Source organism: Mugil cephalus, chromosome 11 (genome assembly GCF_022458985.1).
Source record: "Mugil cephalus isolate CIBA_MC_2020 chromosome 11, CIBA_Mcephalus_1.1, whole genome shotgun sequence".
Lineage (NCBI taxonomy): Eukaryota > Metazoa > Chordata > Actinopteri > Mugiliformes > Mugilidae > Mugil > Mugil cephalus.
Genome location: NC_061780.1, coordinates 540,626 through 560,185, shown reverse-complemented (window position 1 = coordinate 560,185; position 19,560 = coordinate 540,626). Strand labels below are relative to the sequence as shown.

Here is a 19,560-nt window from a genome sequence, read left to right as displayed (position 1 = left end):
TCATTAAAATGTTGCGACGCTGGTTAATTAAATGACAGACAATAATGGTATAACGTTAACGCAGGCTATTGTACAGTGGTGCTAACATGCTAGGCAAACTTTATACTCCTGTAACTTACCTTTGTTATTATGGATGTAGCTAAAAACATTTGAATCCCTTCTTTTAAAGACAAAGTTGACTTTTATTTTTTTACTTCAACACTTTTCTTTGCAAACAGGGCCACGAGTAAGATTTGTAAATGCATTAGATCCACAAAACATCATAGGACATGATGGTTTCTTCTGGGTCCAGTGTGACGTCCTTGACTTTGTTCACAAAATCCCTGGAGTTTTCCATGTGGTGTGGGGTGTTGCCTACTAACGGAGCCAGGATGGATGCCAAATGCTTGGCAACATTGTATGTGACAGTTGTGTGAGAGTTAATACTGCAGACAATGGTGTCGTTTCAGACTAGCTACAGGCGGTAATAAAGGAGTCTGTCGATGGCCTTCTCCTTTTCCAGCTGTTGTAGATAGTTTATTATTCTGGTTTTGTAGATGTTGGTTGGGTCACGTCTCTGGCCTTTTTGGACTTTTTGGTGTGTGTTGAAGAAGACCGAAGCCTTAATATAGAAGTATATAGAAAACCCACGCACACAGATCAACACTTGTTATTTGATTCACACCACCCTCTGGAACACAAACTAGGAGTCATCAGAACCCTCCAGCACCGAGCACAGACTGTTCCCACTAGACAGGAGGGCAAGGACAAGGAGGGACAACACATTAAACAAACCCTCAAAACATGTGGATATCCCAACTGGGCCTTTGTCAAGGGCGCAAAAAGATATCCCAGGAAGGACGGGGAAGAGGAGCACAGCAAAAGGAAGAACATCACTATCCCCTACATAGCTGGTGGATCAGAGAAACTGAGGAGAATTTTTGGTAAACACCGCATCCCAGTTTATTTCAAACCTGGCAACACACTAAGACAGAAACTGGTCCACCCAAAGACAAAACACCTAGACAAAAACAGAGTAATGTAGTGTATGCTGTTCAGTGCAGTGAGGAATGTACAGACTTGTACATTGGGGAAACCAAACAACCCATACACAAGCGCATGGCCCAACACAGGAGAGCCAGCTCATCAGGAAACGACTCAGCAGTCCACCTCCACCTGAAGGACAAAGGACACTCCTTTGAGGATAGCAATGTCAAAGTCCTGGCCAGAGAGGACAGATGGTTTGAGAGAGGAGTTAAGGAAGCCATCTATGTCAAAATGGAGAAACCTTCTCTAAACAGAGGAGGTGGACTGAGATTTAATTTACCAACTATTTATAATTCAGTTTTGACTTCTGTCCCCAAGAAGTTTCAACACCATTCACACATGGAGCCTCCAGGCTCCCATGGACAATATCCTTGTTAGAGCTCCATTCATAGGGTAAGTAGCCAAGGCACACAGTTCCCCCCATTCAAGGACAGATAAGTACCAGCCATTATGGTAATTAGTGACCCCAGTTTCTGGTCAAGCAAGTTTCGGGTGGGTGTTACCCACAGAGTTTATTCCTATTTAAACCTCAATTTCCCACTAGTTTATCAGAACTGAAGAAGCTACTCGGATGAGTGGCAAAACGTCTTCAAGAAATTCTACAAGTCCAGCTGACCTTATTCAACGCTTTTTTGGATTACCATGACCTGGATGACTGAGAACCTTCACAGACCTAAATGCATTAGAGTAGAGTAGAATAGAGTAGTTAATAGTGTGGCTGTGTTGCATCATTTTTAAGTCAATTTAACAAGACAGAGGATCAGATTGTGTTGAGCTTGATCATGTATTTTGTAGAGAAGGCACAACAAGTACACATACTCCAACAGGGAGCACACATATTTGCAAAGAAAAACAGGAGTGCAGTCATTTTTTCCTCAAAAGAACGGTTTAAAAAGAACTAGACAAGTGCAATAAGCACTATGAACGCACATACACACTATATCACTTATAATAGGTCAAATGAATAAATGTTTCAAGCTCTTCACAGGTTTCTTTGCCCATCCTTTTACAAGAAGTCCATTTTCATAGTTTGTAAGGAGACATGCCACAGCATATAGTTGGTTAATGTTGCCAAGAAGTTGGAGTGCAAGAACTAACCTCTTTTACTCTGTGAATGAGGCGCTCAACATGCACCCAAGGATGGTATAGAGGAAGTTGCTCCATGTTGTGATGATGCTGCTGACTATGGACTTGTGGATTCCATATCTACTGCAAGATCCCCCTCCTTTAGGCCCAGTGACACATAGTTAAGGAATAAGAACTTGTCCATTTGCTGCAAGAAATTAATCTGTTAACATAAAATAAAAATTTCCATAATTTTTTCATGAAGTTACTTTATTCGATATGATAACCTGGATTAATTCAATACAAATATATATGTTGAGTATTGTTTTTTATTTTATTACATTATCTAAATAATTGAAGTGTGTAATAAAATGATACAATAAGTGGAATATTTTATATAGAGACACAAAGTCAATTCACATGTAAATAATAAACCATTCAGTACTTACTGGAGTTGTAGTCGGCTCTGTAAAGGTGTCTCTCTGAACCTTTGTCACATTGATCACACATGACGGTGATGGAACTGTTAATCCACAAGTGTTGTTCCACTCAAATAAAGTTGGGACTCTTGAACATCAACTTTTTTAAAATGCAGACTAGCTACAAATATGTGTGGGTACTTACTGTTAAGTATCTTGAGGAATAGCGAAAGGTGTGAAGCTACCTACTCAGTAGTATTTGTTGGATGCTTGATACAAAGGAATAACGCTACTGTGCCCTTGTTTGCTCAAATTTAAAAATCCATTTAAGAGACATGGTAGCGACGTTGAGAAACACTAATCAAATGTTAAACAGGATGACACCAGAAGTAAATGAACTGGCTGAGCTTTTGCAGGAAGTATATCATTCTGCACATGATGACCTGTTCTACTGTGCCTCAGATTGACTCTGACCTGGAGACAGTAGGTGTTTAAAGTGACCAATCATAAATGAGGGGTATTGCCGGGCTGTCTATTCAGTGCCCACTCTAATTGTGCCAAAAGTCAGCAAAGTCAAGCGTGTAGAAGGCACGGAAAGTTACTGCAAGCCTGCAGAGAGTGGTCTTAATGGACACTGATATGGTTTTGATGTGCATGGGTTTTTAGCACTAATGTAATCCCAAACTGAAAACGTGTAGACCATTGGGTTAGTTGATAAAAGAATCACTTCACGAAGCAGAGTTTCTTCCTAAATAGCTTCTTCTTCAATAGCGGCCAAAGTAACTAACCCATCCAATGACGTAGGGAGTGACGTAAAATGAAGATGGGTTAAGGTGAGGTCAGCAACGCCAAGCACACAGAAGGCACAGGAAGTTACAGCGAGCGTGTAGAGAGAGACTGCAAGAGTGCAGAGAGTGGTCTTAATGCGCGCTGCTGAGATGATGTTTGCAGGTTTTTGGCATTAATGCAATCACTCAAGTCAACTTTATTGTAAATTCTGTGTGAATGACATGTGCAGCGCAATACAGGATTAAAATTACCACTCTCCAAGGCCTACAATGCAGCAGCTAAACAAAAATGTAAACAAGAAATGTGCAAATGTTGAGAATATATAAAAATAAAAAAAATAAAAATATATCCTGTATGTACAAAGCCGGGTTGTCTATTCAGTGCCTGCTCTAACTGTGCCAAAAGTCAGCAAAGTCGAGCGTTCCATACAATCTGCACTAAGACTCTTTTGCAGAGTGCAGGTGAGGGTGCTACCCAGTGCTGTTATAGCACAACGCAGGCGGTTGGACTGGTTTTCCAACAGAAGAGCTTGGCTGGGCCAGTGTGCGGTGCCTGACGACTGGTGCCTGGTGGCTGCAGGAATGGCTACTTGGAAGCACTGGGTTTTACCTCTACCCCTACCCCGCTCTCCCCCTCTCCCCCTTCGAGCACGAAAAGGGAATTGATAAGCAGATGAATCTATTTACTTGTCATCATCATAAACACAAAGTGGTAGAAATCAGTTTTGTAGTTTCATATTGAAAAGTGTGAACACAGCTTCACCCTTCTAACTCTTGAGCTATGACACTGTTGGTGTCATTTAAAGGAGATTTTCCAACTTTCAAAGAATACTTTTCTAGGTAAAAGCTCTACATTTCTTTATAGACAGAACAATTCTAAGTTACAGTTGACCTGCTGGCACATATAAAGAAGCTTCTCTTTTCATCTTTTCATATTCTTCAGAAGTATTTAGTGAAGCCCATTGGTATAGAGAAGAGTTCATATAAGTTTAATCACTAATATAAAAGACCTCAGTCTCAGAAGAAACTCTGAAGTGGCCTGCCTGTCGTCACTTGAGTGTTAGTCCATGTGTCAAAGTCTGAGATGTCTGTGTGTGTGCCCAAGCATGGATACATATGACTGGACTAATACAGTGTGTGTGTGTGTGTGTGTGTGTGTGTGTGTGTGTGTGTGTGTGTGTGTGTGTGCTCATATTTATGAAGGAGAGTGCAAGGAGAACTGGAATGTGTCTCATTTCCTGCAGATGGCCTGCTGTGAGTTGGCAGGATCCATCTGAACTGTCAGCCTCCTTCTGCCTTCCTAGGGCAAAGCTGCTCTCCCAGGTGATGGATCTGTAGTTGACAGAGGCAGGAAGAGACAATTGCTTGGAACATGTGTTATATAAAAAGGCAACGTGTTTATGTTGATGGCGAATAAATGGAGAGATTTGTCAGGCCAAAGGAATTTAGCTGCAACAATTAGCTGTGTGTTAGAATGTGGTAGTGTGTTGCTTGCCATGAATTTCTCTTTCTCTTTCATCTTCCCTCATTCTCTCAAAACTATTTTCTTTTTGTTTTTGAAAAAAGTATGACAAGAATTCAACATCATGAAAAAATTGTAAAGCTAAATTAATGTTAAATCAATGCCATTAATTAATTAATATTCATTTATGTTTCAAAATGTCATCGAAATGTGTGGCCTGTCACTACACTAAAAGAATGTCCTCCTTTCCTTCTGTTTCTCAACATCCAGGTGAACCATTGTGGTACTCAGGCTACGGTGTGGCTGTCTCTGGTGCCAGGGCCACTGGAGGTCAGGCAGTTGACTGCCTGTGCTGCCTGGCAGATACTCCCAAGCAGCAGCAAAGACTGCTGCATGTTCCGGATCCCGGTCACTGTCAGAAACTGTGGAGACTTCTATGTTTACCTGCTCCAACCCACGCAAGGGTATATGGGGTACTGTGCACAGGGTAAGATTGTTCAGAAAGTCTAATATGAAGTATATCCCTAGCCTTGAAAAGAAAGTCCTAAACTATACAATTGTACATACATATGCAGAATTAAAACTTTAGCAATTAAAACCCTTTAGCAATGCAGCAAACAGACTGCTATAATGATTCACTACATTGTGATAACGTAGGACATTCATACACTAAATGCGTTTTCGCATCATGGCCTGCAGATTTATTATTTTGGTTCACTCTCACAGCTTATATCGGCATCCTTTCAAGCTGCAGCAGAAAATCTATTTAATATATAGTACGGTGCTGTGCCTTACCCCGTGCACAATATACCCCAATCAGCCACAACATTAAATCCACAACCCGAAGAAGTGAATAACGATGATGAGCTTTCTTTGATGTAATGTACTTCTGGGAAACCTGGGTGCTGGCATTTATGTGGATGTTACTTTAGTGCACTGACTATTATAACCTTCTAATTTAATACATTTGTAGTTTATAAGTTGATGATTCTGACAACTTGTTTCATGTATAAATAAACCCTACACATTTGAGTTGAAACAAACCACAGAGGAATGACTGAAAAAATGCATATGCTTGTCAACTAAGCACCTAAAATGCGTGCTGACATCAAGGTCAGTCTTCTGTCGGCCATGTTTTATTTGTTATGTTAATAAACTGAATTATAATTAAAATCGCTCTCTTTGCATGTAACAGAGATGTCAGACACTTTACCCTCGACGATACATATCTGTGGCCCTGACGAGGTCAATGTCAATGGACATGTAAAAGTGAGGACCTTGTTGCTGTGTTTATGCACTCGTTTGTCTCCCCACGTTAGGTTAAACCTGAAACAATCAGGAGGTCACACAGTTGCCATGTGGTCAGGAATGCATCACCGGCCCCTCACCGTTCTACTTAATGAACTGAACATGTGTCTCCTGGGCCTCCTCTCCAGAGTGACAGTCCCCGGCTAGGTTGTGAATTATACCATGGCAAGTCATAGCTGACAGAGGTGGAAAGGGCGAGGGCATTTAATTAGCCAAACATTTCTGAACATGTTCATTAACTAATTTTAAATGATCGGATCTGTGCTACTCTAAAGCTCACTTCACTATTTTATTTCAGACCATGGGCCTTGCTTGGTATTTTGTGGTTAGAATTGCTCATATCAAGGTCAAGGTAAACTTTATTATCCCCGAGAGGCAATTTGTTGTGCAGTTAGCAGTGCTAAAATAAATAACTAGCTAAAAACAAACAGTACACTCATACATATCGGGGTACAGACAGTGAGGGAGGACATCTCACATGATGCTATTAAGGAATCCAGCAGTGATAGGGACAAAGTCTGCTTGTTTTTTTAGTCTGTTTGTCCTGCACCTAGGCAGAGCATATCTTTGAGCCGATGGGATCAGCTTATACTCTGCAAAGGGAGGGTTAGTATAGTCATCTAAAAGGGCCTGAGTCTTCTTTGTGGCTCTGGTTTCAAATAAAGAAGAAAGTTCGTCCAGCTTAAGACCAGACATTTTTTCTGTATATTCATACAATGTGTCTCAGCTGAATCCTGTTTTTCAGCTTAAAAGAAAAGGTTAAAACAGATTCAATGATGGAAGAAAATATAAATTAATTCATGTTTCACAGCTGTCTGCTACATTTAATGCAAGTTTATCTTTGGTTGTATTACTTCCCTAGAGTGGGCTATTTTTTGTCATTACAGGATAAGTTTAGATGTCTTTTGAAGTAAATGAAAGGAATGCTGAAATAGGCTTTTCTCGTTTTAACCATTTCTAGATAGAGATAAATACTTTATTAATCCCAAAGTGGGAAATTTCACTAATTTCTACTGCTCATCCTGGCTTTTTAATATGCAACAAATGTAACTGAAAGATAAAATACACAGTCTATAAAACTTTTATCTGAAATTAATACCAAGCCTCTGTGGTATACTTAAATCAAATCTTTGCTAAAGACCTAGGTCGCCGGGGGACAATGCACTGAGCACCTCCTCTACTTTCTTATTCAATTCAATTCAATTCAGTTTTATTTATATAGCGCCAATAACAATACAAATCGTCTCAAGACGCTTCACAAAAGCCAGCCTGCAACCTCCAGAGCAAGCCTGAGGGCGACGGTGGCAAGGAAAAACTCCCTTTCTTATCTCATTTCTTTCTCTTATTACTCTTGCATTGTGTGCTACTACTGTTCCCCTTTATCCCCTTTAATCTATCTATGTTTTCTGCTTCTACCCTTGTCAGCCAATCAGCCTCCCACTCCATCTATGCCAGTGATCAGCTCAGAGGTGACAAGTAACACCATCTACCCGAAATGCAGCTTTGGGAGCAGCTCCAACAGCTCCCTGGGTTATGTGGTGGCCTGGTCTCGGCTTTCACCTGAAAGCAAGAAGGAGGAGTCCAAACAGGAGACCACTATCCAGACTTCTGCCTTTATTGAGCTGGACGGCTTCAACCTCCGTCTGGATGATAAGGTGTGATTCAGGACTGTTGTGTAGATATCTTAAAAACATGCAGTCCTGTGCAGAACAACTAACAACCAGGAAGCTTGTTGCTCAACATGAAGTGAACTAAGTGACAATTGGACTGATAACATTTCTTTTAGCATTTGACTTTGAGCAGATTTAACGGGCTAACATTCAGGCTCTCCTCATTGTAGTTGAGTATATACGAAATAATCTTAGTTTTAGATGTTTATTAGCACTTAGCACATATCAGAGCTACCAGTCAGAGCTAAGATTTTAGGCATGCATTGTGGCACAGTGGCTCTGTGGTTGGCACTCATGCCTCCCAGTGAGAAGGCCCTGGTTTGGGTCCGGCTTGGTCCTTTCTGGATGGAGTTTGCATGTTCTCCCTGTTTCTGTGTGGCTTTTCTCTGGGTAATCAGGTTTCTCCCCACCCTCCAAAGACCTGCTTGTTAGGTTAATTGGAGATGTTTGTTTTTTGCATATTAAACTAACTACATAGTTAAACACCACAGGATGTCAACATTATATGAGATTGATGCAGTTATATTCTTGCGGCTGAATATTTTATTGTTTCAGTGCATGTGTGTGACTATCCTGGGAGCTAGTTTGTTGTTCTTTACTGAGTGGAGGGACCTTGTGTGGCAGGGAGGGCAGTGCTAAACCTCAGTGAATAGAGGGGGAGAACAAAGGACAGAAAAGATGTGGAAGGATAGACAGTGGAAGAGAGGCATGTGGTGCTGGTAGGAACTGGTGGTGCGTAGGGTTCTGTGCTTCCCAAATCACCTCACTCAGGTTTGACTAATCCAGCCCTTAATAGCTGGGACTCATCAATTCTTATTGATGTGGTCCAGCATGGGCTGGCAGGTGACAACACACATGCATGTAGGCATTCCCTAAATATGAGTGAGACCATTACCAGGGCCCAGAGTCAGGTCAGAAGCCCCAGCCCCAGCCCCCGAGAATCACCACCCCAGTGTGGGGCGCATGGGTAACAAGACCAGAGAACCACCATAGCCACGGGGCACGCCACACCCCGGTGCACATGGCAAGCGACAACGAACAACCTCAGACCGACCAAGGGAGCACAAGCCGGTGCAGGCCAGAGCAGCCCCCCACACCCCCCACACCCCCAACCACCGCGACCATCCACCCACCGCCACTAACGCCCCCAAAACCCTACCTCCTGCCCACAGGACGGCCAGAGACACCCCTCCAGCTGAGGAGACCCCCCTGGGAGCCCAGCAAGGGACAGGCCATGGGAGCAGGGGGGCAAGGTGCCGGTCCCATGCCCCTGGCGCACCCGGGCCAGGGAGACCACAGGAAGAGGGAACCCCCACCAGCCAGGGAGAGACCTCAGCACCCCACAGAAGGGAGAGGGGAAGCGCTGAGCCACCACCCGAACAAATCGATGCCAGATCAACTGAGTTCCCAAGGGAGCCGGCACAAAGCCGGGAGACAAAGCCTGGCCAAAACAACACCAGAGAACCTAGGTAGCTACCCCGACCAACCGCCGTGGGGCCACAGACCACCAGCCCAAGATGCCCCTGCCAGCGGAGGACCAGGCCCCCCGAGCCGTGCTAAGGGATAATGAAAAGGAGGGGACGGGGAGGAGCCGGGCGAAGGGAGGAGGGCACGGCAGAGGGGAGGGAGAGGAGGGGACAGGGAGCCCGCCAGGGGTGAGGAGGAGGAGGGCACCCTTAATGCATGCTCAAGGTGCTGTGGTCCGGGGATTCTCCTTTGTGAACCTGGATGTGGAGGGCAATAAAATATTTCCCATAACAACAGTCATCACTGTAAGAGAAATATTATTATAGCAGTGAGTGAAACAGAAATGGCAAAAGCTAGCAGGCAAAGTCAAGATGTAAATTAAGGTTGAGGGAGTCGCAGAATACAGACCATTTTTTGGCAAACAGAGTCAACTGATTTTTTCAGGTAGCAGATATTTTCTCCAATGATATATAATTGGAAAGAAGGTTCAGTCACTGGGAAGTGTTTAGTGACTGTTTGGTCTTCCAGTTCATTATGATTGTTTTCTTGGCGATGGTGGGAGCTACAAGGACAGATTGTGATAAATGGTGAGGAAGACTGATTGTTGCCAGGTCACCAATGAGGCACAAGTTAGGGGTTAATGGGATTCTGCAGTCCAAAATTAAGGCGAGTTTCTGTGTTACTGGTGACCAGAAGTGCTGTACCGGAGAACAGAGCCAGAAAGCATGGAAATAGGAATCTGAATTGTTTTGGGTGCATTGCGTACATTTGTCAGATTGGGAGAAGCCCATTCTACGCATCTTGTATTGAGTTGTGTGTGATCTGTAGAGTATTTTGAATTGGATCAGCTATAAATTCGAGTTTTTTGTCATTTGATTTTGGCAGATCTGAGTCCATAAATCAAAGTCCGTAGACAGGGAAAGATCGGCTTCCCATTTTGATATTGGTAGATGTATAGAATGGGTGGTTGATAGCAACTTATATATTATAGAGAGGGTTTTCTTCTTTTTTGGTGGGAGTTTTTTAATGTTGGTGACGAATTGTGGTGGCTGTATGCAGTCCTGGAGCACTGGGATTTTCTTCCTGATTGTCTTGGTCACCCGTAGGTATTGGAGAAAGTTTCCATTTCTTATTTCAAATGTATCAAATAAATCTGTGTGATTCATAAGTAAGTTCCCCTGGAAAAGGTACTGGAGGTGGGTAATTCCTTTATGCTTCCAAGTGCTGAGATGCAGAGGGACTTTGTTATTTACAAAGTCAGGGTTGTGCCAAATCGAAGAGAACCCACAGGGTTCCAGCTGGGATCCTGTGGTCTCTAGACTTTTCCACCAAGCGGACAGGGTGGAGGCAATAACGGGGTTTTGGAAGCAGTTATGACGCTTAAGGGTGATTGTAATGAAGGGCAGGTCTGAAATGCATATGTTGTGGCAGTTGGCCTGTTCCAGTTCAAGCCACAAATTGTAATCTACCTCTGGGTTTATCCATTTGGTGATGTATTGCAGCTGATTAGATAAGTTCCTAATTTGTAAAGTTCGGTGCATCTAGTCCTTCTTCCGATTTATTTTTTTGAAGGGTGGTGAGGCTAATTTTTGTCTGTTCGTTTTTTGAGTTAAATTTGGTGACTGCAGAATCTAAGTTCTGGAACCATTTTGCTATGGGTTTGAATGGGATCATAGAAAATAAGTAGTTAATTTGTGGCGAAATTTTCATTTTAACTGTTGCTATGGGTCCCATCAGAGAGATGGGAAGATTGGTCCAGCGCTTCAGGTCATCACAGATTTCCTCCAGGAGCGGATCGAAGTTCAGTTGCACTAACTCTGACAATTTAGGTGAGATGTTTATACCCAAGTATTTGATATTTCCTATGGAAAAGGGCAGTTGGGGTTTATGGTCTGCAGGATCCCTTTGTCTGTCATTGGTAATATTGTTGATTTGGACCAGTTGATTGAGTATTCAGAGAGGGCTGAGAATTTTGCGATACAGTTATAAGCTTCCTGTAATGATCTCTGAGGTTGTTGCAAGTAAAGTAAAACATCGTCAGCATATAAATTGATCTTATGTTCAGAGACAGATGAGTGGAAACTCTGGATACTGGAGTTCTGATTTATTGCTGATGCGAGCAGTTCAATGAATATAGCAAGCAGTAGAGGAGAGAGGGGGCATCCTTGTCTGGTTCCCCTCTGTAAGGTGAAGCTTTGTGATGTGATACCATTAGTGGTGACTGTGGCCTTAGGTGAATTATACAGTGCAGAAACCCAGTGGATAAATGACTCCTAAGTCGTCCTCCAAAGTCGAAATTTTGAAGGGTGGCAAAGAGGAAAGCCCAGTTAACTAAAGGCTTTCTCAGCCTCCAGTGATAAAACAATGGCTACTGTGTTTCTACGCTACAACATGCTGATCAGGTTAAGGAGCCTTCTACGCTGGAGTGTTGGGTCTTTATCTGGTTTTAAAAGTAATTTAATTGCAGCAGTATTCATTTGGGATCTTATGCAACCTGTGTTTTCGATTTCTGTTACGGTCCTTAGGAACAAAGGGGCCAGATCTGACCAGAAATGCTTAATAAATTCAGCAGGGAAACCATCTTGCCCAGGAGCCTTGCCCGTAGGCATATTTTCTAATGCTGTTAATAGTTCTTCCATGGTCAGTAGCGAGTCCAATATGTTTCTTTTTTCTGCAGTCTGTTGGGGTAGATTAAGTTTTTTGAGGAAGGCCTGAATGTCATCAGGATTCGGGTTGGTAGTTGTTGAATATAATTTTTTATAGAAGCTGTAAAAGATATGATTAATTTCCTGTGGTGCTTGAGTGTGTTTGCCACTTGAGTCCTGAATTGCACTTATAAGAGATTTTTCTCTGTTGCGTTGGAGTTGATTTGCTATTCTGCTTGCTGGTCCTGTTTTTTCTTGTAAGAGGAGTAAGATATAATTTTGCCTCTGATTACGGCTTACCCAGTTTCCCAGATCAGAGATGGGGTAAATATGGTTAGTCATTTATTTAAAAAAAAACACTTCCATTCCTTCCTTATTAATGAGTCAAATTCAGGGTCCCTCAGTAATGAGGTGTTGAGGTGCCAGGTGGGTGACGGCTTTAGGGAAGGTTCTATTTGAAGGTGGAGGGACACCGGTGCATGATCACTGATTATAATCAGGTGTAAACTGGTGTTGATTCTTTATACAATAGAATTGTTCGACAGAAAAAGTCAATTCTAGAAAAGGAGTGGTGTACTGGGGAAAAGAAAGTGTATTCCCTCTTTGTCGGGTTTTTGATTCTCCAACCATCGCCAAGTCCAAACTCATCCATGTATTCTTTGAGGACTTTAGCTGATCGTGATTTTTTTGTGGGTATCGAGTTATGGGACCGATCTAGAGAGGGATTCAGGACTGTGTTAAAGTCCCCTCCAATGATTGTAATGGGGGTGACGGCTATGTCAGATAATTGCGAAAAGACTTGGTGGAAGAAGGCCAGATCATCGTTATTCGGGGCATAAATATTTGCAATTGTGTATAATTTATTAAAGATTGATGTCTGGATGATGATGTATTGACCTTCTGTGTCCGTTATCAATTTGTTTAAGGTAAATACGAGTCTCTTGTGGACCAAAATCAAGACAAGAAAAAATTTGGATCTGTAAGAGATTTTTCTTCTGAATCTTGTAAGTGAGTTTCTTGAATGAGTAAGATATCGGCTTGTAATTTGGAGATGTAATCCATAATTTTATTTTTTTTTTTTCCTGCGAGCAAATGCCATGCACATTCCAAGAGATGATAGTTAACAGAGACATGGAGATTGAAAGCATTCAGTCCTTCTTTGTATGTTGTGTTGGTAGAGGATTTTGTATGTCTTTACAATGGAAAGAAATCAGGAGGTTAGTGTTGGAATAATTGATTACACCTGGTACAAATAATGTCAGAAACATATCAACAATAGCATCAGTACCCGGAAAATGGATAGTTAAAAGAAGAATAGAAGGGGGATGTATGAGGTGAGTGAAAAGGTAAGAGGAGTGACATACATTAACGTTTTGTTAGGTTTTTCTTTGATGTTTTTTTCTATTTTTTTTATTCAAAATATTTATATTTATATATACAAATGTACACATTTATGATATACATACAAATAACAAATATACCTGGCTTATTTTTCTTAATACTTATCCGTCAGTAGAGCCAGGGGGTGTTTGCATCCCGGAACAGCTGACCGTCGATGTAGAGTTTGGCCACTGTATGTGCGGCCCTCTTTCCTCTCTGCCGATGATCCTTGAGGATCGGGTACAGCACTTTACACCTCTCGTTGATTTCTTTCGGGAATCTGTTGTTAATTCCGAAAGAAGTGCCCTTGAGTTCGCGTCCTTTGCTCTTTACAAGTACCTTCTGTTGAAAATGTTCAAATTTTGCAATGATGGGATGCGGTTGGTTTCCTCCTCGGGCTCCAAGCCGGTGGATTCATCGTCTCGTTGACAGTTTGAGAGCGGTGGCCATGAATTTTTTAATCAGAAAATTAGGTTGTCCCGCATACTCCTCGATTGTATGTCCAGGACAGTCTTTTTCAGTTGTTTATTTTCTTCTTTGAGCTGGTTTACCTCCACTGTAATGGAGGTGATGTCAGCTCGCACCTCTGCGCTATCTCTTTAAAGATTAGAGATCTGATCATAACAAAACTCTAAGCTTGTCTTGAGATCCTTGATCTCCTGGTGCATAAGGCTTAGCAGATCTAGTTTTTTATTAATAGACTCAAGTACTGATACCTCAGCTGTTATTAGGTCGCTTGTGTCTGTAGAGGAGTCAGCTTTCTTTCTCTTGGCCGGATTGTCAGAATGCTCCATGATGCACCACAGGTAGTACTTGTCGATAAAGTTTTCAAGGGCCTCCACTCTGGCGGTATTTCAATGTTTTAATTTAACCTTTTTGAATGCGAGTCCGCGGATCTCGGTTGATGTTATCCTATAAAGTCTTGATTTAATCGGTCTAATCTTTCAGCGTTATGCCGCCATGTAGCGATTCAAAACCCCACACGTCTCGTGACGTCACAGCATCTTCCATCTCTCGTGATATGATTTTTGTTTAAATGCCGGTCTGCAGCATGAACGACTCTTGTTTATTATATGACATGATAGGTCAACCGGAAAACGGGCTGTATTGACGTGGTTTTGTCCCGCTGAAATGACACATATCGCCACCTAGTGTGGAGGAGGAGGACATGTTCCTATCAGTTATTCGATTTTCTTCTGCTGCATGTAAACTGTGACAAGGACTGAGAGTCGAATTTTGAGCATAGCTCGATTAAGCTCTGCATGTAATCGCACTGTGACTCTGCACGCTCATGGTCTCTCTGTCACTTGCTGATATGGTCAATTGCCGTAACTTTCTGTGCCTTCTACGTTCTCGGCTTTGCTGACTTTTGGCACAATGGGGACGGGCACTGAATAGACCAATCCGAGGCACTGCAGCTATTTTATTTCCGGTGCATAGTCATTCACCTTACTACAGAAGAAAGTAACCTCTGTGTCTTTCACTCAGTCTCTCCAAAGCCGGATTTCCTTACGCGGCCTACCTCCACAGCGCCCCACTCCTCACTGCCCTACACCTCAGCTTTTTTTTTTAACTACCTTTTCCATTGCTTAGGAGAGACCCTCTCTCCCCCCGGTTTTGTGGGCTTTAGCCACACCCAAGCTTGTTGCTACTAGCAACAGCGGGCTACACAGTAAAGTTATGTTCCAACAACAAGTGAATGTATTGTTGTGCATCTTGGCTGCCGGATAATCGGCCTTCAATTTTTTTAAGCTTCTCCTTCATTTGTTTTACCGTCCTGATAAAGCCAAGTTTGGCCATTTCAGCTGCGATCCGCTGGAAAACCTTGTTGTTCTGAGTTCAACTCCCGTCATATATCTCTTCTCCCAACAAGGACAGAAAAGCTCTCTCCGGGCTGGTCCAGAACGACATTACTTTTCCAGTCATCATTTAAAAAAATGTATCGACACGAGAACAGAAAGTTGAACGTGAGCAGCTTACTACTAGTCAAAAATGCTAATATCTCTGGGCAAAACCAAAACATCCGGCTTTGTCCCTGGCGCTGCATCGTGACAATTTTTTTTCTGACCAATCAGTACATCAGTATCACATTTTCGGCCCCAATTCACCTACTTCGGACCGACCACAGAGGAGGTACTAAAAAGTACCCAGAAAAGTATCCCTTTGGCCTTGTTCAGTCCACTTTCTAGCAATGGAAATTTAAAGCGGGGCGATGTGGAGGTAGGCCATGTATGGAAATCCGTCCCAAGATTTGTCTTGAATGACTGTCAGTCATATTCTTCCTGACATACCTCGAGGCCAGGCATCTCCAGACTCCATATTTAAAGGTTGGCATTCTTAATACATTTTAATATATCCAATAATATCATGTTTTTATATATACTATTATAAATATAATATTTTAATTTCATTTATAAACATGGCTCATCTTCCTTTATAAATAGGGCCATGATTAAGTATAAGTAAGAGTTGTAAATACATTTTTGAGTTTTGTGTTTTTGTGTCATCAATTGTGTATAATAGAGTAGTTAAGAGTGTGGTTGTGTTGCATCAGTTTTAAGTCAAATAAACAAGACAGAGGATCAGATTGTGTTGAGCTTGATCATGTGTTTTGTAGAGAAGGCACAACGAGTACACATACTCCAACAGGGAGCACACATATTTGCAAAGAAAAACAGGAGTGCAGTCATTTTTTCCTCAAAAGAACGGTTTAAACAGAACTAGACAAGTGCAATAAGCACAATGAACGCACATACACACTATATCACTTATAATAGGTCAAATGAATAAATGTTTCAAGTTCTTCACAGGTTTCTTTGCCCATCCTTTTACAAGAAGTCCATTTTCATAGTTTGTAAGGAGACATGCCACAGCATATAGTTGGTTAATGTTGCCAAGAAGTTGGAGTGCAAGAACTAACTTCTTTTACTCTGTGAATGAGGCGCTCAACATGCACCCAAGGATGGTATAGAGGAAGTTGCTCCATGTTGTGATGATGCTGCTGACTATGGACTTGTGGATTCCATATCTACTGCAAGATCCCCCTCCTTTAGGCCCAGTGACACATAGTTAAGGAATAAGAACATGTCCATTTGCTGCAAGAAATTAATCTGTTAAAATAAAATAAAAATTTCCATAATTTTTTCATGAAGTTACTTTATTCGATATGATAACCTGGATTAATTCAATACAAATAAATATGTTGAGAATTGTTTTTTATTTTATTACATTATCTAAATAATTGAAGTGTGTAATAAAATGATACAATAAGTGGAATATTTTATATAGAGACACAAAGTCAATTCACATGTAAATAATAAACCGTACTTACTGGAGTTGTAGTCGGCTCTGTGAAGGTGTCTCTCTGAACCTTTGTCACATTGATCACACATGGCGGTGATGGATCTGTTAGTCCACAAGCGCATGAGGTTGTCATAGGATGCAATTCTACATGATACATATCAGACACATTGTCATTTAATGTTCTGTTTTTCCCATTTTACACATGTTTATGCATTAAGTAATATTACTGTCAGTGCAGTGGCGACACCTTACCTAGTGAAAAAGCGAATGTCTTTGTCAGAGGCTGCAAAACAACCAACCACCCAACCACTGCTTCAAAGTTAGCTCCTCTCCTCTACCTTTCTTAGCTGCACAATTTCCTCTCTGAGAGTATTTTTATGAAGTGTTAAATCAACAATGGCGGGACCCGGTGATGAAACATAATCATGGTGAGATGGTACTGCCTTCCTCTTCAGCAGCGACATCCTCAATCCTTGTTACACTCAAATAAAGTTGTGACTTTCTCAGACTCGGACTCTCGGACATCATCATTTTTAAAATGCAGATTAGCTACAAACCATACACCAGAAGTAAATGAGCTGGCTAGGCTTTTTCTGGAAGTACATCATTCTGTCGCCATGATGACTACTATGCCTCAATTTGGCTCTGACCTGCCAATAGTAGGCATTTAAAGTAAACAATCAGAAATGAGGGGCATTGCCAGGCTGTCTCTTCAGTACCTGCCCTCGTTGTACCAAAAGTCAGCAAAGCCAAGCATGTAGAAGGCACAGAAAGTTACGCATGGTCATAATGCGCACTGATATGGTTTTTATGTGCATAGGTTTTTGGCACTTATGTAATCCCATACTGAATCTTCTTTATCCTCTGCAAAAATGGGTCTCTCAACCCTCCTTCTTGTCAGTGACTCAAAAGTGTATGCCATTGGGTTAGTTGATAAAAGAATCACCCTTTCTGCCTCATCGAGGCAAGACAAAGCAGAGTTTCTCACTAAACTGCGTCCTCTTCAAAAGTAACTAATCCATCCAATGATGTAGGGAGTGATGTAAAATAAAGATGGAGGAGAGTATGATACAATGTTGCATTTCTCCATTATTCGCCATGTTCATTTTTAGAATGTTGACATATGTTCCATTTTCCCAAAAGGGGACATGAACCCTTTTACAAAATTTTAATGTATATCTCTCTACTTCTCCTAAATTTACTGCTCCAGCTACAGTTTCTTCTTGGACTCCCCTGACAAATGGAGTACCTCAGTGGAAAGTCAGGAGTTCTTTGCTGGGATTAGGGTATAACACAATCGGCCAATATTTCACATCTGTGTGTGTGTGTTTTATTAGTAATTCTAAATAAACTGTAATATAGCAAAGTCATGTGTTGGTGATGAACTTTCAGTTTATAAATTGGCTTCTTCTTAAAAAATGTTCTGTTCAGTTAAGACCAGAGGTGAACATTGTGTCTGAGGATGGGAGGCTGTATGAGTTAATGGTTGAGAGCACAGTTCCTGTTCCATGCTCTGGACGGGTTTCATCCTCAACAGAATAGTGCACTCTGTCCCTGGACCTCATCACAAGCAGTCAAGGTGGGGACTACTACTATAGGGTAGTACGGAGTGTACATTCAAAGTGATGACAGCTTTTAACATGTATAACTTAAATTCTTGTGTTGCAGATGAGGGTTTGTTGGGTGCCGATCTATCTCTGTCCTCTTGTGCAGTGGATCTGTCCCATGGTCCCTGTAGGAACGGTGTTTGTAGCTCGACGCAGATCCACTTCAGTCCCATCAATGACTTTGTTAGAGATCCTCAGAGGACAACTCAGATCTCTGTTAAACCCATCCTCTCACAGAACTTTCTCTGGAATGGATACTCCCCAGAATCTGTACAGGTAGTGACATACTTGTGTATTTGTTTACTATTTTCAGATATATTAGGTTAATAAGAAATTAAAGTGATCTTTTGTTTGCAGATAATAGTAAATGATATTCCCTTGGCCAACTGCTACTCCTTTACTGATCCTCACATTATCACATTTGATGGCAGGTACTTCAGTCTTGTGCAATTATCAGGAAACAACACTGCATACTGTGTACCATATTGTATCTTTGCTTAAATTTTATTCATCCACAGTAAATGGTGAATCGGTGCCCTAATAATATCCAATAACATCCAAACATCTATATATAATAGGGAATAGGCTGATATGTTTCTTTGTTTGTTTACAGGTACTATGAGAACTCCCAAATAGGCACCTTTGTTCTCTATAAGAGCAGTTTCTGGGCGTTTGAGGTTCATGTCCATCAGTGGGAGTGCAGCAGCTTGGTGCATGCTGCTTCATGTGTGTGGCTTTGTAGCGAGGGATGGCGGCGACATAATTTCTTTTGACATGTGCAACAGGGAAATGGGTAAAACCAAGCCTCACCTATCTGTAAAGAACAGAGACTTGAACAAGAGCAGCATTCAGATCACTGAGTCCTACCAAGGACGTAAAGTCACTGTGAGTGAGGAGGTTTCTGAACAATCTAAAGCAGTGTTTCTCAATTCCTGTCCTCGGGACCCACTGCCCTGCATGTTTTGATGTTTCCTTCCTCCACCACACCTGATTCAAATGAGTGGCTCCTTATCAGGCCACTGAAGAGCTTGATCACGAGCTGATCATTTGAATCAGGTGTGGTGGAGGGAAACATTAAAAACATGCAGTGCAGTGGGTCCCGAGGACAGGAATTGAGAATAACTGGTCTAAAGTAAAAAAATTTGCTAAGAATCATGCTAAGAGTGCCTTGGTTTCAAACTCAAACTAATTAAGGTAACAACTATTCTTTGCATTTCCAGATGACCTTAACCCTAACCTCGTATGGAGCGCTTGTCTGTGCAGATGTGTCTGACTGAGGAATGAGTCTGACACTAAGGGCCCCCAGTTCGGACTGGAATCACACTGAGGGTTTGTGTGGGACCTACGATGGACAGCCAGACAATGGCTTCCCCTTCCACTCTGTAGGCGGTTCCAAAGTGGATGATCTGCAGGCTTTTAT

At 41.9% G+C, this 19,560-nt stretch overlaps 1 protein-coding gene across 1 annotated transcript in view; it reads left to right on the top strand.

Annotated features, from left to right (window-relative positions):
- Positions 1-19,560, top strand: part of vwdel (von Willebrand factor D and EGF domains-like) — a 106,710-nt gene that overhangs the window by 31,406 nt on the left and 55,744 nt on the right. The window contains 10 exon segments of the mRNA XM_047598176.1: positions 5,031-5,247; positions 7,494-7,725; positions 14,640-14,650; positions 17,743-17,819; positions 17,965-18,112; positions 18,202-18,416; positions 18,498-18,571; positions 18,754-18,867; positions 18,869-19,019; positions 19,361-19,560. The exon segment at positions 19,361-19,560 is cut by the window's right edge and continues 1 nt beyond it. Coding sequence (XP_047454132.1) covers positions 5,031-5,247; positions 7,494-7,725; positions 14,640-14,650; positions 17,743-17,819; positions 17,965-18,112; positions 18,202-18,416; positions 18,498-18,571; positions 18,754-18,867; positions 18,869-19,019; positions 19,361-19,560 — 1,439 coding nt within the window.